General features: G+C 39.5%; 1 protein-coding gene across 2 annotated transcripts in view; it reads left to right on the plus strand.

Annotated features, from left to right (window-relative positions):
• Positions 1-25,974, plus strand: part of MTHFD2L (methylenetetrahydrofolate dehydrogenase (NADP+ dependent) 2 like) — a 140,669-nt gene that overhangs the window by 104,425 nt on the left and 10,270 nt on the right. The window contains exon 7 of one of the 2 annotated variants that reach the window (XM_055588796.1): positions 8,977-9,102. The exons of the other annotated variant lie outside the window; for it this stretch is intronic. Within the exon in view, the coding sequence (XP_055444771.1) occupies positions 8,977-9,102 (126 nt within the window). The remainder of the gene's footprint in view (positions 1-8,976; positions 9,103-25,974) is intronic. 2 annotated transcript variants of the gene reach the window in all.

Raw genomic sequence — 25,974 nt, forward strand, 5'->3', positions numbered from 1 at the left:
TAGAAGTGTTACCCACAAAAACTCTGGCATTTCTTTGAGATTTCCAATTTGAACTTGATTTAGACACAGTAAATCTAAGTTAATATGCCAATTAGTTGAGACCTCATTATGAATAGGAAGTCCTCAGAGTTTTCAGGAAAGAGACTATTAAGAAATCACTTAATTTGTTGATGATTCCACTTTCAGCATACATCTGTCGCTATCAAATTAGCAAGTGTGGGGTCACTGAGGAGCCAAGACTGCACTTCTGCTCTCAGCCAGGACATGTGGAATGTCTGAGTATTCTTAAACACCCACCACCTGAGTGGTCTGTTTACTCCAAGGGAGATGTTGAATTAAATAGCGAAGATTAAGACTAATAAAGTAGTGCCCAGATCAAGCAAAAGGTTGCCTTTTAACATTATGAGAAAATTCTCCTTGTGAATATTCAAGGATAAAATGAGAGATTTGGGCGTTTGATTCCTTTCCTCCTCCTCTTCTTCCTCATAAGGAATGTCTAATTGTTTTATCTGAGTCTTATTCTGTCTTCTCATGTTCTTTTAAAAATGCTCAGTAAAGTTCTGGATGTCTGTCAATGGGTCTATTATTCCATTCTAGTTTTTCTAGAATGTTTTAAATTATAGATTTTAAATTCTAAATGTTTCTAGTGTATTAAACTTTCTATTTCAGGCTTAAAAGCATTGGCAAAAAGTTAGCAGAAAGCTCATTACATCTACAGCAGGAGTTACTTATGAGAACTGTCTAAAGGTATTAAAGAACTTGTCTGTGAATTCTCCAGTGGATGGTTCCTTTCTTTGCTTTTAAGACAGAATCAGCATTCAATCTAAGCTCACAGGAGGGGATAGTTTCCAAAAGACCTTGTCTAATACACACAACTTTTCTAAATTCTTCTGATTTCTTATGCAAATTGGGTTCTTTGAATCCTATCTTTCCATCCAATTCTTTCATAACAGAACACATATGTACTATTTGATATACACTTGGGGGTACTGGATTATTGACTCCTAAAACTATTTCTAATTTCTCTGCAAATTTTATCACTTGGCTTTTTGGCTCAGTATGAGACTAGACCTTAAAACAATGCAATTTTCCCCATTTCTGATGGTGAGGGGAGGGGTGGTTAATTTTATGAAGTAATTGCACTTTGGAGATTTTTCTAGCCAATTAGGTGGTAAAAGGAACAAGTCAGAGGAAGTGGAGAAACTTAAGTTGGGGGAAGATAAACAATAAGATAAGAGCTATTTGATTTGTACTAAGACTTCAGTTCAGTTCAGTTCTGTTCGGTCGCTCAGTCGTGTCCGACTCTTTGCGACCCCATGAATCGCAGCACGCCAGGCCTCCCTGTCCATCACCATCTCCCGGAGTTCACTTAAACTCATGTCCATCGAGTCAGTGATGCCATCCGCCGTCTCAGAAGCAAGGTCCAATGCTGTAAAGAGCAATATTGCATAGGAACCTGGAATGTCAGGTCCATGAATCAAGGCAAATTGGAAGTGGTCAAACAGGAGATGGCAAGAGTGAACATGGACATTCTAGGAATCAGCGAACTAAAATGGACTGGAATGGGTGAATTTAACACAGATGACTATTATATCTACTACTGCGGGCAGGAATCCCTTAGAAGAAATGGAGTAGCCATCATGGTCAACAAAAGAGTCCGAAATGCAGTACTTGGATGAAATCTCAAAAACGACAGAATGATCTCTGTTCGCTTCCAAGGCAAACCATTCAATATCACAGTAATCCAAGTCTATGCCCCAACCAGTAATGCTGAAGAAGCTGAAGTTGACGGTTCTATGAAGACCTATAAGACCGTTTAGAACTAACACCGAAAAAAGATGTCCTTTTCATTATAGGGGACTGGGATGCAAAAGTAGGAAGTCAAGAAATGCCTGGCTGCTGCTGCTGCTGCTGCTGAGTTGCTTCAGTCGTGTCTGACTCTGTGCGACCCCATATAACAGCAAATTTGGCCTTGGAATACGGAATGAAGCAGGACAAAGGCTAATAGAGTTTTGCCAAGAGAACACACTGGTCATAGCAAACACCCTCTTCCAACAACACAAGAGAAGACTCTACACATGGACATCACCAGATGGTCAATACCTAAATCAGATTGATTATATTCTTTGCAGCCAAAGATGGAGAAGCTCTATACAATCAGCAAAAACAAGACCGGATCTGACTGTGGCTCAGATCATGAGCTCCTTATTAAATTAAAGAAAGTACTAAGACTTGGAAGACTCTAAAAGAGATCATTTTTAGTTTTTCACTTTTTGTTTGCCTTGGTGAAGACATATTTTAAAGGGAACAATTTTGGAATCTAAATGCCTCAGATACTCCCTCTGAAACATAAAAAAAAAAATGCAGAACAGTGGATATTTGGGATGCCGTGCTAATGCTAAATCACCAGTCATATCCAACCCTTTGTGGTCCAACGGGCTGTAAGCCTGCCAGGCTCCTCTGTCTATGGAATTCTCCAGACAAGAACACTGGAGTGGGTAGCCATTCCCTTCTTGAGAGGATATTCCTGACCTAGGGATTGAACCCAGGTCTCCTGCACTGCAAGCAGATTTTTTACCATTTTAGCCAGGGGAACAAGTGAGCTGAGGCAAAACTTATCCATAGGATTTTCCAAAAATCAAGACACTTTCTGAATTTTTCAGTCTTCAGGGTCAGTTTGAGTAATGGATTTATCTACCTTACCCACATCCCCTCCCTGTGAACTCTTCCTTTGTAGATATACAACAAAAGATGACAGCGATAGAGACAAATTGTGTTGTAAGTAATAGCACTGACTTTCACCAAAGATAAAAGTTATTTAACTGAACATATAACCAAAGGATTCCTAAAATGAGTTTCTTATTTAAAGAAGACAAAATAAACTCAGCATTTGGGGACCTTTAAAGAAAAGAAATCAGAGTTGGGACTCAATGCAAGACTTACCTCATCATCCCAGTCACAGGGGCCGACAGCTCCCTGCACCAGCAAGAGGCTCAAAGGGCCAAAGAGGCAACCCTGGTTCCAACTTGAGGTCATGGACCATGGCCAGGAGAAGTTCTTGATTAGATTTTCACAGATCCCCAGTATTGTTGAACACTGGTTTCCCCCAGATGTCATTCAAACAATCCATCAATAAGACAAATCTGAGTTTAGGTTAGAGAAACATGGGAAAACACTATCTTGACAGTCCCTTAGAGGCAGTGGTGTGTTGGAGCTAACTCTTATTAGCCTGAGAAGGATTCTGAACATCCCTTCCCAATTCCATGTTCAGTGATGTCACCTTGGTAACTTGAAGTCAGCCATGATAGGAATACTTATACCACTGCTGCTGCTGCTGCCGCCAAGTCGCTTCAGTCGTGTCCGACTCTGTGCAGCCCCATAGATGGCAGCCCATCAGGCTCCCCCGTCCCTGGGATTCTCCAGGCAAGAACACTGGAGTGGGTTGCCATTTCCTTCTCCAATGCAGGAAAGTGAAAAGGGAAAGTGAAATCACTCAGTCGTGTCTGACCCTCAGCGACCCCATGGACTGCAGCCTTCCAGGCTCCTCCATCCATGGGATTTTCCAGGCAAGAGTACTGGAGTGGGGTGCCATTGCCTTCTCCACAGAAATCACCAAATTCCACAAATCAGAAATCACACCCCCCCCACCCCCGCTGCCAGCCCCAGTGAGCTACTTTACCTTAGTAACATCTTAGGGTGTAGAAGCAAAGTTGGAACATTTTGGATATGTTGAAGTTTGTTTTGGGGGTTTCCGTGGTGGCTCAGATAGTAAAGAATCTGCCTGCAATGCAGGAGATGTGGGTTTGATCCTTGGGTGGGAAAGATCCCCTGGAGATGGAAATGGCAACCCATTCCAGAATGCTTGCCTCAAGAATCCCATGGATAGAGGAGCCTGGTGGGCTACAGTCCATGGGGTTGTAGGAGATTAAGCATGAAGTTTGTTTTAAGGCAAGTCTCTTAATAAGAGATTTTCAGTAGGATTAGGTAAAAATCATAATATAAAAGTTTAGGATTGAAGACACAACAAGGAGAGGATTTAAAGCAAGGATTTCCAAGAGTCTCGAAAATTTTGATACTATCTGTTGAGATGTCAAACAGTTTGATGTTAATTAAAATAAGCCTTTTGATGCGTTCTTGAGACAATAAAATTGCTCAAAACTTTTATCTTTCTGATCAAGAGTTTCCTAGAGTAATAAAGTTGCATTGATAAAGATAATGAAATAATAAAGTTATGTTACTATATAGAGTAAGTTATGGATGTGGTAAGGAAGTATAGTGGATATGCATGGTTTTGGTTCTCATATATAATGCTTGAGTCTTCAAATTATATAAGAATTAAGGACAGGTTTCTATGGAACTATCACATTACAAAGAAAAAGCTCATAGGAAATGTTCACTTGAAACTACTGTTCATTTTCAACTTTAACAAAAAAACAAATAAAAATTTTTCTGACTTCACATTCTACTAGTATCTAAAGTCTTTTTTTAGACTAATATCTAAAATCAGTCCATGGGGTCACAAAGAGTCAGACATGACTGAGTGACTGAACTGAACTAAACTGAAAGTCTTTTCCAAATGTTTAAATAGTTTTTAATATGCCACTTTATCAAATGATAATAATTTAATTTAAATACATTGCATTTGTTTATTTGGGGAACCAAATACCTCATGTCTAAGAAATTTCTTTTCAGTGTCTTTTAAGGTACAATTAATGAACAACTTTACTTCCAGTCATTTGTCTCTACAAAACAACAATGTCAGTGGACAACTTATTTAACATATCTGAAGTAGGTATCATATATGCCTATTTGTTATCATTTCAACTGTTAAATACAATTTGTATTCTTTCTTTCTTTTGTTTAGCAGAATGGCAGGGTCAGAAGTCTGCAAGGATTCAGAAATGAATTACTTGAGAGAAGAAAGAAAAAAAATTATTATAATTAGACAAAAGAGAATCTTTAAATCATAAAATTTGAAAGCATCATTAACTTTCCCAATTCAATCTCATCTTTACCCTATTGTGAACATTTCTAATAGGGAATAAGGACAGTATTTCTCTTTGTGGCTTATTATTCTTAAAACATTCTCTGTATTGAGCTAAAATCTATTCCCTTCCTTGTCCCTTCATTCTTCCTTCTGAAAATATATAAAGTAAATCAACTCCCTATGTAGTTTAACACATTGAAGGCACAATTATTGGGTTTTGATTATTTTTAGTTTTTAGGTTTTTTTTTCCTCCCTGAGAAAGGCAACTTGAATTTATTCAACCATTCCTCTGTTTCAGAGATATTCAGTGTGTGGACCAATACTAACCCATGGCTGTTCCTTACCCTTTGGGAACTATAAGTTATAGATCCACATCAACATAAAGAGCTGTGGCAGAATATAAATCAGCATACTGGGACTTCCCTCGTGGTCCAGTGGTTAAGAATCTGCCTGCCAATACAGAGGACAAGAGTTCAATCCCTGGTCAGGGAACTAAGATCCTACATGTCACGGGACAACTAGTTGCAGCATATGCTGCAAGTAGAGAAGCCCACGTGCTGCAACAAAGTGTCTGCACACTGCAAGAAGACCCAGCACTGCCAAAATTAAAAAAAAAAAAAAAAAAGAAATCATATTGCTATCATTGAAAAATTCTTTCTGTGAAAAAATAAAGATAGCTGAATTTAAAAGGTTGTTTACTGATATAGTTGATTTACATTGTGGCATAAACTTTTCTTCTTGTCACAACCTGATGGGTAAACAGTTGAACCAACTAGTTTGATAGCACTTGTTCCATATGACATGATTTCCAGATTCATTCTCATCATTCTTCTTGAGATCAGCCTCCAGAATACAACCAACATTTTCAGAGAGAGTCTACTGAAAATATAGTGGAAAACATTACATCCCTGTATCTGGACATTATTTGTCTTGGAACAACCTAATAGTTTTTAGTGAGTTTTTAATCAAGTACAGCCAGCTGGTCAGAATTATATACAGAACCTCTTTCAAATACTTATTGCTATTGATAGTCCACTATTCCAAAGTAGCTACCTACTAGCTATTCTGCCCAGTTTTGTGTCATTTACTAATATGGATTATGCAGCTTTTGCTGTATTAAAAAATAACCAAATACCCGCAAACTCAGTCAATTTAAACAACCACCCTTTAAAATAAATTTCTCCTGAGTCTGGTTCAGCTGGTCAATTATGGTGACCTTAGCTCAAATATTCTGACCATGACTTGGCTTGTTCAAACATCTGCCTTCAGCTGGTGGTTGGCTAGATGGCTGGTCTAGGATGGCTTCCCTGAAACGACTCGGCTCTCTTCCACAGGATTTGGATCTGCCAGCAGGGAGGCTTGTATTTGTTCTCATGGCTGTGACAGGGTTCTGAGAGAGAGAGAGGAAACACAAAAGACCTCTATAAGAATCAGTCCCATCCCTGCCATAAAGTAGAGCAGAGAAGGGTGGAAAATGGACCTGAAGGAGGACAAAGATAAAATAACTATTGGGATGACAATGCATTCTTCCAAGTTCTCACAAAATTTGAAAATGGCACTGAAAGATACTTTTCATGGAAGACCTCAAGAGACCTTCTTATAAGATGCATTGATAAACTGTTTCAGAATGTATTATTTAACCAGTCATGACTCTACCATTGAGAGCTTTTATTCAACCCATGTTTTTCCATCATGTTTCACTGAATCCCATCATAAGGGTTCAGTGAAAAACTGTCAAACTTGATGCTGCAGATAAGAAATCATCATAGTTTTCTGAACACAAATGATCATCACTGCATTATTTATGATAGCAAAGTATTGAAAAGACTGCAGGAATGAATAACTTACTATGGTAATTTATATAATAAATTATTTCATGTGGTTTTTAAATGTTAATAATTAATGAAATAGGAAAGTGCTTACAATTTAATTTTAATTCAAAGATAAACAATGGGGCACAATACAAACAAAACTATATATCTTTTTATAGGCTTTTATAGATAATGAGGAAACATTTTGAAATCCTAGAAACAAATACAATAAAATACATTTATTATCTTTGGATGGCAAGATTATAGTGATTTTTGTTTTCAGCTTAACCTTTTAGGTATTTTTGACATTTTCTGCAATGGACATATGTAACATCATCATCAGAAAAAAAAAAGAATGCATTCAGTTGTTTTCCATTTTGTAATTTTCCTGAGAATTAAAATCAAGCTCACATTTCCCTCGCTTTTGAAAACTGTGTATTTGACCACTGCCAATTGATATTCATTGAGATACTGTATTGAATGGTCCTAATTGAAAGGGAGATCTGGATCTTTCCCAAAATCATAGTAGCTGGATTTTAATAACTACTTCATTGTCATTTTAATTTTAAAAATATTTCCTGCTGCCATAATCACTTATGGTTTCTTTTTCTATTGGCTGCCAAGAATATACAGGATTTTATTAGTTTATTTGGAGCATTACTCAATATCTATGCTAGAACTGATAAAAAGGGAGAACTTCTCTGGGACAGGATAGGAAAGCAAGAGAAAAAATATCTCTCAAGCATTGATAACCATCTTGGTTGTATCGTTGGTGTGGCTGAGGAACCTTGTCAGCTAGCTGCATCTATTTTGGCACTGTCTTTTTAGCCTTTTAATTCTTACTATCACTAAAAATCATATGTCACAAGATGACAGTTAAAGCATCTGGATATTCAGATGATAGAAGAAAGCCTCTGATGATACCAAACAGATTCCCCTATTCTGGTTAAGGGATGTAGTGTGAAAATGAGTAAATCACATTCCAGACACAGTGTCCTCCAGAGGCATGCTGATGGAATAAAGATGGACACAAATTCTTTGATTCTCCTCCCATTGGGAAGTGGCGTCTCTACCTCTCCTTTTCAGTCTAAGTGGATTCTGTCACTGCCTGGCAAACAGAATATGATAGAAGCAACATTGTGCTAGTTTCCAGGTTCCATCCTCAAGCAATGGTGCCCTTCTGTTTCCTGCCACTTGGAACACTCACTCCTGGAAGCCAGCTGTGGGGCTGTGAGAAGTCCAGCTGCATGGAGAGGCCACGTCTGTGTGCTCTAGTCAGCATCCCCAGATGAGCTCAACTGCAGGCCTGTGATTGTAACACCTCAGACAGCCAGCGATGTCACAGGTTGAGATGCTTCAAGCTGCAGCCACTAATTGACTCCATTTATATGAAAGACCCCCAGGAAGATCCGTCCAACTGAGCTCAGTCAACTCACACAACTGTGGAACATAATGATAAGTTGTTGGTTTAAGACACTGAGTTTAGGAATGATTTGTTAATTTATAGCAAAAAAATAAAAAATTGGAGCACTAGCTATTGTTAGCTGGTACTATTGCACCTGAAATAAAATTTGAAAAGAGTTATAAAAAATAGATGGTGACATCACATTTCTGTAGAGCTATCTTTCAAATTCAAATGGAGAAACAGTAGAATGTACGGTTTCTTACCATTCCAAGTTATATACAGACATGATGAATCAAAGAAACCAAGGCAAAATCAAAGCAGGATAGTCTTTCATGTTTGGAAATGATGAGATACTACTTTGTGCACAGCGCTTTACAGTTTACCACAACCCTGAGAAAAATGAACATGACCATTTCACGTTTTGTCTTTTTTACCCTCCTTCCCTCCCTCGCTTCCTTGTCTCTGCCTCCATCTTCCTAGTTGTTTTCACTCCACTGCACTCACCCTCAACGGAAGCCTGTTTTATCTCCATAATCTCCCCATGCTATTTACAGTACATGAGATACAAAAGGAGGCTGCTCAAGCTGGGTCCATTTGAAGTCTGCTAAGCAATCTCTAAGGTGAAGGGTAAACCCTAGCAGGATTTCATCCAGCGATACCCTCATGTGCTACCTTTCCATGACAACAAAAATACCAGATGTATAAATCTTTGTTATGCTCAAGGACAAAGTTTAAGTATTTCCCAGTGTTTTACAACTCTGTTTTGCTTCTAGGCATCCCAAAGTTGATCACATCGGATATGGTTAGGGAAGGTGCTGCTGTAATCGACGTTGGTATCAACTATGTCTATGACCCAATCACAGGAAAGACAAAACTCGTTGGAGATGTGGACTTTGAAGGTAATAAAGTGCATCTCTTTTGACAAATGAAGAAAAACAGAGGTTCAACTTTGCATGTTTTGATAGTTGAAGGAGAGATTTTCTATTTGATTGGGGCATTACTTTTTTATAATTTTTTTTAAGATTATTTATTTTGGCTGTGCTGGATCTTTGTTGCTTCACAGACATTTCTGTAGTTGCAGTGAGCAGGGGCTACTCTTCATTGTGTTGCCCAGGCTTCTCACTGCAGTGGTTTCCCTGTGGAGCACAGATTCTAGGCTTGCAGGCTTCAGCAGTTGCAGCTCACAGGCTGTAGAGCACTGGTTCAGTAGTGGTGGCACATGGGCTTAGTTGCTCCATGGCACGTGGGATCTTCCTGGACCAGGGCTTGAACCCGTGTCCTCTGCATTGGCAGGCAGATTCTTAACCACTAGAGCATCAGGGAAGCCCAGATTTTGGCACTATTATTAATTATTACATTAATCTTTCCTCTGATGGAAAAGAGTGTAATGCACTCACGTATTTCCTTCCTTCTGCCTGACCTCTTTCCTTCACTTCTTCCTTCCTACCTTCCTTCTTTCTTTCCTTCTGTCCTTCCTTTCCTCCTCTTCTTTCTTTGGAGAAAAATATAATGACATCATTAATATTTAGTTTTAAGATTAAATTCTTTGTAGTGCAGTTTTCTTAGCATTGTTTTGACTGTTGGTAGTGTATCTCTGTCCTTCATCATCCATGCTTTATACTCAGCCATTCATTCTCAGAGCCAGAAGGCGACTTGGGATGTGTTTGCTAGCCCTCACTATATTTCAGATCTAAATAGTTCCCTGGATAATTCAAGTCAATATCCCTCACTTGTGTTTTAAAGAGGACGAGAAAGAGGAGTTAGGTTAACATTACTATGGCCGATGAAGGAGACAAAGCAGCCAATGTGTAGGAACAAAAGAAATTCTAACCCAATGCCTTAGCTGTATAGATGAAGAAACTTAACCCCAAGATAGATATATTTTTAGATGCCTGACCCCTAATCCAATTTTACTTCCAGTATCTTTGTCAAATACTTATCTGCATTGGGCTTTTCAGTATAATTTAGGAATCTTAGCTGTCTAGTAATACATGGATGTAATAGAGTAATTTTCATATTAGAAATATTTTATATATTGGATTGGTCATTCTGGCCAAAAAAGCAGGGTCATGCAAGAACTTCCACAAGTTAAAAGTGTGTCTTTACAGACAAATTGAAAGGAAAAATCATGCTCTTTTTAAAAATAATTCAGACTTCACGTTTTCTCTTGGAATTTGGTCATTAGCTGATGGTTTGCCCAAGTCCTAGCGTGGTATGTAATACAAATGACTATACAGAGACTCAGGAGCGTCCTTCTGAGTAAGGTATTGGCCCCTTGAATGTGAGATTCCAGGGTGCATCAGGAACCAGGTCCAAGCAGGGATGCTAAGCCTGGTGCTAAAAAGAAAAGGGAAGCCTGAAGACAAAAGCTCTGGAGACAGAATGATGAAGAGAGCAAAGTACAGATGGACCTTATCATCTGCTGCCCTCACAGGCTGTCATTCATGGAGCCTGCCAACCGAGCAAGGTGGCTCCCCAAGTGAACATGTATGTCTGTATGTATGTGTGTGTCCACGCTGGCCTCTTTAGGAAATGACCTCTTTTCTTTATTTAATTTTTCATATTCAGTCACTAATGTCAGATATCTATAATATATTTGAATTTCTAAACTTGAAATTTCAAGTAAGGATAGATTTCATTTTAAAAGTTGACCTTTTTTTTTTTTTTTCAGTCATTCTGCTTCTGGGTTACATTATAGTTACTGTGTGTTTACTGCAAAATCACCACACACTTATAATGCATCCAGATGGCATTGATAGCATGTGACAACCAGCTCAACGCAAGAAAGCAGGATGTTAAACACAGCTCACAACCTTGACTGTGCTTGTGGGGCAAGCTTACCTAGCTGGCAGTTGGCAGTGTTTTATAAGACCCTTCTCCTATATGATATTTCATTCAATTCAGATTTTATGAAAACATTTCTTTAAAATGAGCATTGTGGGGTGGGTGCATACGCTGTCACATATACAATCCCTTGGTAGTATCTATTAAATTACAGTTATGCGTATCTAACTATATAATGAAACAAAAAAGGACATGACCGTGAGAGACTAAGATGTAAGGAAGAGCACTGGGCTGAGAGACTGAAGAGATGCCCTGAGACCTATTATTGCAGCCCATTAACTTAGCAGCCTCTCTGTCCAGCATTGTTACCAGTTGACAGCAATGATGGCAGTTGTTCCTCCAGCTCTAACACTTGGTGCATCTCGGACGTTCAGCTGAGTGTTGCCATGTGATTGTGTAAAAACACAGAAACTTTCAGAAAGTCAGGTTTTTCTGATCCTATCATAAAACACGCCTATGTGATTTATAAAATTACTCTTGTCGCCCTGCTGGTTCATGGAGCCAGAGCCCTAAGACCTGGACTTGGTAAAGAAGGCCTTACCGGTGAGGCCATGACTCAATCACCCAGAGGAGCACGCAAGTGATAGGTTTTGACATGCTGCTCTTCAGATTGTTCATCAGGACTTAACCTGAGGTGAGGGATGATCCCGAAGCTGAGAGGGAGGGACTTTCATGTGGGTTCTGCTGCAAAACTTATAGGTAGCAGTCAGCTGTAAATTGCCACAGGGAAATTGTGGCTGATTTGTGAGTATCGATGAAAGTTTCACTACAACTATAGCCAAGACAGATAAGCCAGATACAGGTAAAATGCAGAGCTGAAGTAAATGGTCCTTGCAGAAATCTTGGCTCAATAATAAAGGAAACAGGATGACCTACTTCAAGTAGATTACTTCAGTGGGAATGATTTTTAAAGAATAATTTCATCCACGACCCCCTTTAGGTATTACTGGAAATATGTAAATAATTGCAGATTATTTTACAAATTCAGTGATTAATAGAATCAGGTGCCATTTAGTCCATTTTCTTTCTAAGAAAATACACATGCCTGTATGTATTCTGCTTCATTATTAAATGTTTTGACCTCATTTTTAAATCAGGCTTCTCTCTAAGAAGACTGATATTTTGTATCAAATACAACATGAAGGTTACATCACACTCACTATAGTTCTTGACAAAAGAGAACATAAAAACACCCTAAATATTTCCTTGAGACTTTGAACTCAGATTTTTATTTGGGTTTAGATATAGTTTCCTCTAAACTGCATCTTCCTTCATCCACTAGGGTTTCCTGCTCTTATTTCTGTGTTCTCATAGCCAGTGTTTGTGAAGTACTTACAGGGTACTAGGTATTGTTCCCAGACTTTTATATATGAATAACCCTATAAGCATGTATTGTTTAATTTTGATTCAGTAATTATGATAACCCTATAAGGTAGGTATTGTTATGCCAACTACACACTGGCACTAGCCATCTGCCTCCACAAGGATTAAATCATGAGCTGCTGCAGCTGCTGACCTTCAACATTCCCTGAAAGGCGTTCAGGGTGGAGATAGAAATGAGGCACTGTGTGATCTGGGAACAACTGGCAGAACAGGTCTGCAGATAGAGATTTTCAAAAGATTTTATGAGCCCAATTCTTGCATCTCCTGTGGCTAGAAAAGCACTAAAACCCTTCATGGTGACATCTGCTCCTCGTGACTAGCAGTAATTTTCAGGAGACTAGCATCAACTTTCAACAAAATATATGTGCCTGATTACATGTACTTGCCCTTCACCAAAATCACTGACCTTTCCCCAGACTCTGTGGAGCAGTTTCTCAGAGCTATCTGAAATAGCTCTTGGGCTACAGTCCTCATTTTGCCTTTAATAAAACTTGTTCCTTGTCCAGTTTTAACCGTTGCTTCTTATCCTCCAAACAGGCTTCTTAGGAGATAGATAAGATGGTCTGGTATTCCCATCTCTTGAAGAATTTTCCAATTTGTTGTGATCCACACAGTCAAAGGTTTTAGCATAGTCACTGAAGCAGAAGTAGATGTTTTTCTGGAATTTTGTTTTTTCTGTGATCCAATAGATGTTGGCAATATGACCTCTGGTTCCTCTGCCTTTTTAAAATCCAGCTTGTACATCTGGAATTTCTCAGTTCATGTACTGCTGAAGCATGACGGATTTTGAGCATGTGAAGTGAGTGCAGTTGTATGGCAGTTTGAACATTCTTTGGTATTGCCCTTCTTTGGGATTGGAATAACCAGACCTTTTCCAATCCTGTGGCCACTGCTGAGTTTTCCAAATTTGCTGACTGGAATATTGAGTGCAGCACTTTCGCAGCATCATCTTTTAGGATTTGAAATAGTTCAGCTGGAATTCCCATCTCCTCCACTAGCTTTGTTCTTAGCAATTCTTCCTAAGGCCTACTTGACTTCACACTCCAGGATGTCTGGCTCTAGGTGAATGACACCATCATGGTTATCCAGGTCATTAAGACCTTTTTTGTATAATTCTTCTGTCTGTTCTTGCCACCTCTTCTTAATCTCTTCTGCTTCTGTTAGATCTTTGCTGTTTCTGTCTTTCATTGTGCCCATCTTTGCATGAAATGTTCCTTGGTATCTCCAACTTTCTTGAAGATATCTCTAGTCTTTCCCATTCTATTGCTTTCTTCTGTTTCTTTGCACTGTTCACCTAAGGCTTACTTACCACTTATTTTGACTATTGAGAAAGAGAAACCTACATGTTTCCCCTGGTTCAAGGACTAAGATTTTTGTGTGTATGGCCAGCCAGGAAAGATGAGTTACCTGCTGTTAGAACCTGCCTGTGGATATATACCCAGGACTGGGACTGCTGGATCCATTTTTAATTTTTTGAGGACCTCCATCGGTTTTCAGCAGTGTTTGCACCAATCTACATTCACATCTGCAGTGCACAAGTGTTCGCTTTTTCTCCAGGTCTTCTCTACCACTTGTTATTTCTTGCCTTTTTGACAGTAGCCATTCTGACAAATGTGAGGTGATATCTCACTGTGGTTTTGATTTGCATTTCTCTGATGATGGAGCAACATTTTACGTACCTGTTGGTCACTTGTATATTTGCTTTGGAAAATGTGTCCATTCAATTCCTTGGCCCATTTTCTAATTGAGTTGTTTGAGGATTTTGTTTTTTCTTTTTTGCTATTGAGTTGTATGTTCTTCATATATTTTGGTTATTACATTCTTATCCAGTATGTGGTTTGCAAGTATTTCCCCCCATTCTGTAGGTTGCCGTTTCACTTTGTTGTTACTTTGTCTGTGCTGGTGCTTTTTAGTTTGATGTTGTCCCACTTGTTGATTTTTATTTTTGTTGCTTGTGCTTTGGTGTCATAGCCAAAAACCGACTGCTAAGACCAATGTTAAGAGTTTCTTCCCTATGTTTTCTTCTAGGAGTTCTATGGTATGAGGTATTAAATAGACTTTAATCCATTTTAAGTTAATTTTTGTGAGTGCTGTGAGCTAGAGCTCCAATTTCATTTTTCTTCATGTGTTTATCCAGTTTCCCCAGTATCATTTTTTGAAGAGATTTTCCTTTTCCAGTGAAGTGTTCTTGACTCCCTTGTCAAATGTTAGCTGACCCTATGTAGGGGATTTATTTCTGAGTTCTCATTTCTCTTTCACTGATCTATGTATCTGTTTTACTGCTTTCAGTATTATAGCTTTATATATTGTTTGCTTCCCAGGTGACTCAGTGGTAAAGAACCTGCCTGCTAATATAGGAGATGGAAGAGACACAGGTTCGATCCTTGGGTCTGGAATATTCCCTGGAGGAGGAAATGGCAACCCACTCCAGTATTCTTGCCTGGAAAATTCCACAGACAGAGAAGCCTGGTGGGCTATAGTCCATGGGGTTGCAAAGAGTTGGACACAACAGCACAAGCACAAAATATTGTTTGAAATGGGTCCTTCACCTTTGTTCTCAGGCCTGCTTTAGCTATTTAGGATCTTTGTGTTTCCATACAAATTTTTAAGATTTTTTTTTTCTGTTTCTGTGAAAAATGCCATTGGAATTTTGATAGAGATTGAATCAAATATTTTGATGGCTTTGGGTAGCATGTGAAGTGAAGTGAAAGTCGCTCAGTCATGTCCAACTCTGTGCAACCCCATGGACTATACAGTCCATGGAATTCTCCAGGCCAGAATACTATAGTGGGTAGCCTTTCCCTTCTCCAGGGGATCTTCCCAACCCAGGGATCGAACCCAGGTCTCCCACATTGCAGGAGGATTCTTTACCAGCTGAGCCACAAGGGAAGCTCATAGACATTTAAAAATATTATTTCTTCTAATCCATGAACATGGAATATCTTTCCATTTATTATTTGTCTTCTTCAATTTCTTTCATCAAAGTCTTGCAGTTTTCATTGTATAGATCTTTCATTTCCTTGGTTAAGTTTATTCCTAAGTATTTTATTGTTTTATGAAGCTATAGTGGACAGGATAGTTTTCATTATTTCATTTTCAGATTTCATTGTTATGTATAGTATCAACTACACTAAATCAACACTACTGATTTATGATCCAGCAATCCCACTTCTCTTATCCAAAGGAAATGAAAATAGGATACAGAAAAGATATGTCTTGTTTAGTGTAGTTTTACTCATAACAGCCAAGATATGAAAATAACCTAAACATCCCTCAATAGATGAATGGAGAGTCTGGGAAGGCAGTGGAGCCAAGTGCCCCTCTGGAGCTGAGTTAGCTTGCCCTGTAGTTCACAGAGGGAGGCAGAGCCAGCACCAACTCCATAAGGTACCAGGGAAAACTGTGTTCATGATGGAGTCTGTGCTTGAACTTGAGGAGGGATTTGTAGGTGAGGAGTGGGGTGGTCCTAGAGAGAGGGAACAGGGGGCATCTAGCCCAGCCATCCTGGGACAGTAAGAGGAAGGAGAAGGTCGGATGCTGGATCAGTCTGTCTGTCCATTCCTAGGTCTATAACTTACTCTTTTCTTAACCTACCCAGGAACAGGACACCTCCATCCATGGAGGAGATATACCAGCCAAGTCCAGCCCGTGTCAGCGATTTCTGGCCCATAATTCTCTGCACAGTAGAGGCCTAGGTACTTCTCTGGCTCCTCACTACAGCCCTTTCTAAAAAATGCCAAGGAGGATGGTAGGAAGGGGAGAGGTGCTCAGAGCCCTCTCTGGAATCCCTGGAGGCCACAGAAGGGCTGGGGTTGGGATGCAGGGGGGTGGGGATGCCAAGTGTCAGGCATTGCTATGAGCACTTGGGATGCAGCAGTGACTGACACAGGCAAAGTCCTTCCTGACAAAGAGCTTACACTCTGGTTGGAGAAGACTGGTAATAAATATATAATATACTATATTGCTGCTGCTGCTGCTAAGTGGCTTCAGTTGTGTCCAACTCTGTGCGATCCCATAGACGGCAGCCCACCAGGCTCCCCCGTCCCTGGGATTCTCCAGGGAGTAGGTTGCCATTTCCTTCTCCAATGCATGAAAGTGAAAAGTGAAAGTGAAGTCGCTCAGTTGTGTCCGACTCTAACGTTACAAGAATAAAACAAGATGGGGGGCGGGGCTAGGGATTTATGGCCTTAGGTTGTTGAGAAAGAGTGGTCACAGCAGGCTAACTGCTGATCTGAGCAAAGTCAAGTCGAGAGCCATGTGGATATATGGGGCAGGAACAGTCTAGACACATGGATGAGCAGTGTGAAAACCTTGAGGTACAGTGTGCCTGCTGGTTTTGATGAGCTGAGGAAGGCCACTGTAACTGGGGACAAAATAAATAAGGGGAAGAATGCTGGAAAATAAAGAGGAAGCAGCAGGGGTACCACATCATGAATGGCCTTACAGACCATGCAAAGGAATTTGAATTTTACTCTAAGTGCAGTGGAAAGCCATTGGAGGATTTGCGCCAAAGCCATTGCAGGATATTTATGCATTTTTTGCATTTAACAAGATCATCCTGGTTTTCTGAATGACAAATCAACCTTAAAGAGGTGAGGATACCTGTTAGGGTACCTGTTAAGGTACCTGTTAGGATACCTGTTAGGATACCTGTTAGGGTACCTTAGAGGTGAGATACCTGTTAGGGTACCTGTTAAGAACCCATTGTAATTATCCAGGTAAGAAATTATCCAAGATGGGGTGTGGACCCAGGTGGTAATGGTTGAAAGTATTAAGAGGTAGTTAGATGGTAGATAAAATTTAAAAGGAGAGTTAGTATGATTGGCTAAGTGATTAGATAGAAAGAAGAGAATTATTTATGACTCTAAGAGTTCTCAAATAGGCAGGAGTGAAGGTATTCTTTTGAGATGAGTCTGAAATGATCAGTGAATTTCATCTATTTATATGTATATAGGGCAGAGAGTGGGCAGAAAAATAAATAGGGCTCTTTCCATGGGAAGGGAACAGCAGATCAAAAGGAAGGAGGAAAGATTCCAAAAGGCCTTATGTACTCAATAAGTGACCCAACATTGTTTGTTGAATAAGGAAAGTATGATATTCTAAATAATTGTGATTTGGTCCAAATAGTTATAGCCTTACCATGCATTCTTCAAAAGAATCTCCACTAGACAAATCTCTCCTAGAGCAAAAAGAACCCTATAATTTGGGAATCCATCTGGTCAGAATTATTCCTCAAAATTCAAATGCAGTAGTCAAAATATGAGGACAGAAGAGGGTCCAGAATTACACAGAAGGTACTGTTCTTATAAGAAACTACTATAAAGGAATTAAAACTCATGAAGTGCTTTTTAAAGCAGCTTTTCATCTATATTTTCTCTTATTTTACTACAGGTGCTTCCAGATGTCTTATTTATGCAGAGTAGTCTACATTCAAAACCTGAGAGTTACCTTTTACTCCGTGCTCTTTTTATGTTATGTACAATATTTTATATAAGGCTATGATTTGGAGTTAGACTGATTTAGGTTTGAATTCTAGCTCTGTTGCTTAAAACAATTAGGATCTTGGCAAATCACTTCACCTTTCTGAGACTTATCATCCAAAAAACTGAGATAATAATACCTATCTTATAGAGTTGTTACAAAGATTAAATGAAGTAATCACCTCACATGAGCTAATGTATGAGACTTCCTGAGCATAATACCTGGCAGAAAACAGTGTATGTGTGCGTTTGTGAGTGTGCACATTACTCAGCCTTTCTCTCCATTCCCACTAGAGTCCTAACCTGGAAATATGTAATTTCACCTTTCATTCTTTTTTTTTTTTTAACTTTATTTTATTTTTAAACTTTACATAATTGTATTAATTTCACCTTTCAATTACCACTCAGCTCCTCATTACTTTTCTGACCTCAGCTCTCTTCCGGTCAGATCTGTTGTCACCCAATAGTCCCCATCTTCTCCAGACTCCCATAGTAGGTCTCAATCTGCCCAACTCTTTCTGTTCTTAATCCTGTACTGCCTTGCACTTTTATTTAGTTGTCCCCTACTGAATTGTATGCCTCTGTAAGGTAAGCTTCCTGTCCTACATTGCTTTTGTATCTTCATCCCATACCAGGTTCAACCTTCTCAATCATATCACTGGTCATTTGCATGATAATCCTGGATAACTTGTAAATCTCTAGTGTTACTCTTGCATTACAGAAATAATCCCTTATAGTTGCCTGAATGGGAGCAAAAGCTCCCACTGAAGGTGGCATCTGACACATTATTAATCTACAGCAATCTAGATTCAGTAGTGATACATCCACTGAATCATACATTGGTTTTTTCAGTGCATACTTCTCACTCAACACACCTTCAAGGTACCAGGGATTTGGCACACACAGATAGACCGAGTCCCTGTTCCCACAGAACTTATATTCTCTAGTGTGTGTTAGTCTCTCAGTCATGTCCTACTCTTTTCCCCCTCATGGACTGTAGCCCACCAGGCTCCTCTGTCCCTGGAATTCTCAGAAAGAATACTGGAGTGGGTTGCCATGCCCTTCTCCAGGGTATCTGCCCAACCAGGGATTGAACCTGGGTCTCCTGCATTGCAGGCAGAGTCTTTACCATCTGACCTACCAGGGAAGCCCTATATTCTCTAGATTATATGTCAAAGTAACCATTTTTTGGAAGTGGCTTTAGTATTGTGTGTGCGTGCTAGGTTGCTTCAGTCATGTCCAACTCTTTGTGACCCTATGGATTATAGCTCACCAAACTCCTCTGTCCATGGGATTCTCCAGGCAAGAATAATAGAGTGGGTTGCCATGCCCTCCTTCAGGGGATCATCCCACTCCAGGGATTGAACCTGTGTCTCTAGGGTCTCCTGCATTGGCAGGCATGAACTTTACCACTAGTGCCACCTGGGAAGCCGATTTTGGTACTACTTACTCTTAAATGTATGTTCTAAAGCTGGGAGAGTAAGAGCATGTTACCAGTTTCTAAGGAAATAAAACTATTTTGGAATGAATCACTTTTAGAGAACTATTAATCTGTGGTGATATTATAAAGAACCAAAATTAAACTGAGTTTTCCATGTTAATCATTTAATTTGATGATGTATGTCTTAGTCAGTTTGAGCTGCTATGACAAATTATCAAAGGCTAGGTGGCATAAAGAACAAATATTTATTTCTTACAGTTCTGGACACTGAGAGTCTAAGATCAGAGTGTCATCATACCCAGGTTCTGGTGAGAACCCCATTCTGAGTTATAGACAGCTAATTTCTCACTGTATCTTTACATGTCACAAAGATCATGATAGCTCCCTGAATTTTTTTTTTTAAGAGTACTGAAAGTTGGAACTCTAATGACTTAATCTTTTCCTAAAAGGTCCTGAGAATTTTGCAAAGAGATTGCACTGGTCATAGCAAACACCCTCTTCCAACAACACAAGAGAAGACTACACATGGACATCACCAGATGGTCAATACTGAAATCAAATTGATTATATTCTTTGCAGCCAAAGATGAAGAAGTTCTATACAGTCAGCAAAAACAAGACCAGGAGCTGACGGTGGCTTAGATCGTGAGCTCCTTATTGCTAAATTCAGACTTAAATTGAAGAAAGTAGAGAAAACCACTAGACCATTCAGGTATAACCTAAATCAAATCCCTTACAATTATACAGTGGAAGTGACAAATAGGTTCAAGGGATTAAAACTGACAGAGTGCTTGAAGAACTATGGATGGAGGTTCATGACACTGTACAGAAGGCAATGATCAAGACCATCCTCAAGAAAAAGAAATGCAAAAAGGCAAAACGGTTGTCTGAAGAGGCCTTACAAATAGCTGTGAAAAGAAGAGAAGCAAAAAGCAAAAGAGAAAAGGAAAGATATAAGCATCTGAATGCAGAGTTCCAAAGAATAGCAAGAAGAGATATGAAAGCCTTCCTCAGTGATCAATGCAAAGAAATAGAGGAAAACAATAGAATAGGAAAGACCAGAGATCTCTTCAAGAAAATTAGAGATACCAAGGGAACATTTCATGCAAAGATGGGCACAATAAAGGACAGAAATGATATGGACCTAACAGAAGCAGAAGATATTAAGAAGAGGTGGCAAGAATATACAGAAGAACTATACAAAAAATATCTTCACGACCCAGATAACCACAATGCTGTGATCACTCACCTAGAGCCAGACATCCTGGAATGCAAAAGTCAAGTGGGCCTTAGGAAGCATCACTATAAACAAAGCTAGTTGAGGTGATAGAATTCCAGTTGAGCTATTTCAAATCCTGAAAGATGATGCTGTGAAAGTGCTGCACTCAATATGCCAGCAAATTTGGAAAACTCAACAGTAGCCACAGGACTAGAAAAGGTCAGGTTTCATTCCAATCCCAAAGAAAGGCAATGCCAAAGAATGTTCAGTGTATACTGCATAATTGCGCTCATCTCACAGGTGAGCAAGGTAATGCTCAAAATTCTCAAAGTTAGGCTTTAACAGTATGTGAACCATGAAACTCCAGATGTTCAAACTGCATTTAGAAAAGGCAGAGGAGCCAGAGATCAAATTGCCAACATCTGTTGGATCATCAAAAAAGTGAGAGAGGTCCAGAAAAACATCTACTTCGACTTTATTGATTATGCCAAAACCTTTGACTATGTGTATCACAACAAACTGTGGAAACTTATTCAAGAGATGGGAATACCAGACCACCTTACCTGCCTCCTGAGAAATCTGGATGCAGGTCAAGAAGCAACAGTTAGAACTGGATATGGAAAAACAGACTGGTTCCAAATCGGGAAAGGAGTATGTCAAGGCTGTTTATTGTCACCCTGCTTATTTAACTTATATGCAGAGTACATCATGAGAAATGCTGGACTGGATGAAGCATTGAGCTGGAACCAAGATTGCTAGGAGAAATACCAATAACCTCAGATATGCAGATGACACCACCCTTATGGCAGAAAGTGAAGAGGAACTAATGAGCCTCTTGATGAAAATGAAAGAGGAGAGTGAAAAAGTTGGTTTAAAAGTCAACATTCAGAAAACTAAGATACTGCATCTGGTCCCATCACTTCATGGCAATTAGATGGGGAAACAATGGAAACAGTGACAGACTTTATTTCTTTGGGCTTCAAAATCACTGCAGATGGCGACTGCAGCCATGAAATTAAAAGATGCTTGCTCCTTGGAAGAAAAGTTATGACCAACCTAGACAGCATATTGAAAAGCAGAGACATTACTTTGCCAACAAATGTCCATCTAGTCAAAGCTTTGATTTTTCCAGTAGTCATGTATGGATGTGAGGGTTGGACTATAAAGAATGCTGAGCTCCGAAGAATTGATGCTTTTGAACTGTGGTGTTGGAGAAGACTCTTGAGAGTCCCTTGGCCAGCAAGGAGATGCAACCAGTCCATACTAAAGGAAATCAGTCCTGAATATTCATTGGAGGGACTGATGCTGAAGCTGAATCTCCAATACTTTGGCCACCTGATGTGAAGAACTGACTCATTTGAAAAGACCCTGATGCTGGGAAAGATTGAAGGCAGGAGGAGAAGGGGATGCCAGAGGATGGAATGGTTGGATGGCATCACCGACTCAATGGACATGAGTTTGGGTAAACTCTGGGAGTTGGTGATGGACATAGAGGCCTGGTGTGCTGCAGTCCATGGGATCGCAAAGCGTTGGACATGACTGAGCGACTGAAGTGAACTGAATTGAACACTCTAGCCCAGAGGTGATCTCTTCCAGTCATTTTGAAAGAGCTGATGGAAACTGGCAAAAGTCTCTGTTAGAGAGACTATTACTAACACTGTGGTCATTGTGCCAACCTGTCATTTCAGAAAACAGGTAGAATCACTGACGTTCACAATGAGATATCGACCACTGAGCCAGCTGCTGCCTTGTTGTTTACAGCATGGGCAAGATGCTTAAAGTCTAGGTCTTTGAACTCAGGTCAACCTTTAGAGACATTCATTTTAGTAGAACATATTTGACATTGAATTCTTTACCTATGTGGAGAAGAGTTGGACTTCCCAGGTGGCAACAGTGGTAAAGAATCAGCCTGCCAATGCAGGAAACACAAGAGACTAGGGTTCCATATCTGGGTAGGGAAGATCCCCTGGAGTAAGAAATGGCAACCCACTCCAGCATTCTTGCCTAGAAAATTCCCTGGACAGAGGAGCCTCGTGGGGCTGCAGTCCATGGGGTCACAAAGACATGACTGAGCACACACACATATGGAGAAGAGTTAAATTGAAACATAAAAGGTTGTCTACCACAACAGAAGTGCTTGATGCCTCTGAAGTCCTTGTTTTATACTTAAGGGTGAGGTTTTTTGTTTTTGTTTTTTTTTTTTTGAAGTTTTTTCTTAGGGTCTTTTTAAAATAAAAATATCTATGGGGAGGAAATTTTATGTCCTAGTGTCTTGGGTTGATTATGGCAGACTACTGGGATTAAGACAGTGCCAGTGATTTTTGAGGATACTCCAAACAGCCTATCTAGGTTTACAGATTTGCCACTCTGCTGTACAAATGTTCAGAGGCTTGAGGAAGAAGGACTGGGAAGGGAAGAAAAAGGATTGGGGAGAATGACAAGAATAAATGATAATTTTTTTTATAAAGGAAGTCATGAAATGAAGATATTTTAGTTATGTTGACAGAGTACTAAAAATATCCTAGCAGAGATCCTTACTCCTGCTCACCAAAATGGAAACTATCGATGATGGCTGACACTATTCATGGTCAGAGAGGAGGTTCCTCTGGTGGTCACAGAGTTTGTTGAAAACAATGTCAATTTTTGATCAGGTAATTAATTTGATATTTGGCTCCATTGAAGGCCTCCTGAGTTGTGAGTGGTAGTTTTAAATATTCACATCTGTATTTCTCTTGGCATCTCTCTAGTCAGTCAGCTGTGTTTGACTCTTTGTGATCCCATGGACTATAGCCCACCAGGCTCCTTGTCCATGGAATTCTCCAGGCAAGAATACTGGTGTGAGTATAGATTTGACTTAACATATAGAGTAAAGCAGATAAAGCAAAAAAAAAAAAAAAAAAAAAAAGAAGAAGAAGAAAGAAAAGACTTATCCACCTTACCCCGTTTAAGTTAAATAGTTGAGGGAAGTCTTTGTAACAAAAAAGTTATAAAAATATGACCAAAGTCTCATAATCCTGTCCATTCCATTAATATTCCACTGGGTGCCATAATAATTGGAGAAGGAAATGGCAACCCACTCCAGTGTTCTTGCCTGGAGAATCCCATGGATGGAGAAGCCTGGTAGGCTGCAGTCCATGGGGTCACACAGAGTCGGACATGACTGAAGCGACTTAGCAGCAGCAGCAGCAGCCATAATAATGAATATCTTAATATATATGTATATATATATATTTATTTATATATAAAATAACTTGTAGAAACCCCAGGAGTCAGACAGCTAGATAAATGCAAGAGAAAGCATAGTAAATTGTCTCTGGGGCACCTGATTCCCTGTTGCCTCACAAGAATCCAGTGGTGAGCCATTCACTTGTCAAGGAGCCCTTACTCTCTCTCTCTGGCTCATCATGCTCTCATTTTTTATATCAACCATATGCGAAAGTGAAGTGTTTTCCATATTATCTCCTGAGTCATACTATTTCTCCAGTCTCATGCAAGTCAGGTTTTTCTGGTTGTTATTTACCTACTTCATTTTCCTAAAGCTTGTCTTCCCTTCATTACAGCGGATGTGTTTGGGAGGTCATGCTTCTAAATGGTCTGCATTTAGAAGCAAGGGAAAATCTCTAAGCATTTAATTTGGACAATTATGCATGTATAGGAGGAGACAGAAATTCACATGAAGGGAACAAGGAATTTTCCTTCTGCTGCTGGTTGCCACAAATAAAGAATCATTCCTTTTCCTTTTAGGGAAGGGAGTTGGTTTTAAAAGTTAGTTGTAACATTGCTGAAAATCTGATATGGGCCATAGAGTACTTCTTTGCAAGAGACAGAGAAATGGACAAAATACAAATGGAAATAAAACAGTACTGTGGGAATTTAACATATCAATTCTTTCTCTTCTACCCAAGAATAGATTTATAAAGCACAAATACATTCTTTGACTTAACTAGAATATACAATTTCCAAACTGTATTAGCAAAATTAATTCTGTTTAGGTATATATGTAAATTCGATTATTCGGGAACTTTGGAGTCAGTATTTCACATACTATGGTGCTTCCTAGGTGGCGCAGTGATAAAGAATCTGCCTGCCAATGCAGGAGACACAAGAGACGTGGATTTGATATCCCTGAGTTGGGAAGATCCCCTGGAGTAGGAATGGCAACCCTCTCCAGTAGTCTTACCTGGAAAGTCCCATGGACAGGGGAGCCTGGCGAGCAGAGTCACAAAGAGTCAGATACAACTGAGTGAATGAGCGCACACATCATACAGCAATAGAAATTCCCTATCTGCTTAAAAATTAGTGAGTCATCCTAACGAAGTGTTTAAGATGACAGTCTGGATTATTAAACCCAGATCCTGAAAACCTGGAAAAGTAAAGTTTCCAGAGGAAATAATGACACACAACACACAAGCCAGAGATACCCTGTCATGAAGCATGGGTTGCTGGTGCCAGAAAGTTAACGATCACACACTTCTTCCTTTATTCTTACCTTAATTGTTAAAAGGTAATTGCTAATCCCTTATGTAGCTCTAAGTATCCTTCGTTAGCAGTATTTCCACACCTTGTGACCATGTATCACCCCTGGTTTTTTTTTAAGGCACACCTAATCTGAACACCTGGTTTCTTTCATCATCCCCTCCATTACCTCAAATTTTAAACTTCTGCGCCATACCTGTTCTTCTTACCTTCAAACTGAAAGATGGTTGACTTCAAGTAAGAAATGATGGAAATTATGTCAAGCCAAACCTGTGTTAATTCTTCCCTTTAGAAATTTGAAAACAATAACATGATAAAGAGTAGATGTCTACATATTGGAGAAAAGGAAGCATAGCAGATTAAACACATATTTCATACTGAAAAGGGATTTCTTGAAAAATAATTGAATAGCATTCAAGAACCTAAAACTTTATGAAAATAAAACTTGGATTTCTCCTTTATTTTAATTTTCTTCTGAAAATTATTTAGCAGTATACAGAATCTGCCTGCAATGCAGGAGATTGGGGTTCAATCCCTGGGTGAAGATCCCCTGGGGAAGGAAATGGCAATCCACTCCAGTATCCTTGCCTGGAAAATGCCATGGACAGAGGAGCCTGGCGGGCTACCGTCCATGGGGTCACAAGAGTCAGACACGACTTAGTGACTAAACCACCATACATTTTTCTCTCCAATTTCTCACTTTGAAAAGCTGGTTATTCTTAAATACATAAATGCCTAGGTTTATTCACAAAAGAAATTTTTTCAAAAGCTTATTCATCTTGAACACAGTATCTACAGCTGTCACGACCCTTCACTTAATGGTCATGCAGCCCACGACCACCTTCCTAGCCTCTTCTCTGTCTATTCTCTGCTTGCACCGTGTGCTTCAGTCATAATGCACTTTTTTGAGCTCCTCCATTGCATCGGCT

The sequence above is a fragment of the Bubalus kerabau genome, chromosome 7 (assembly GCF_029407905.1).
Source record: "Bubalus kerabau isolate K-KA32 ecotype Philippines breed swamp buffalo chromosome 7, PCC_UOA_SB_1v2, whole genome shotgun sequence".
NCBI lineage: Eukaryota > Metazoa > Chordata > Mammalia > Artiodactyla > Bovidae > Bubalus > Bubalus kerabau.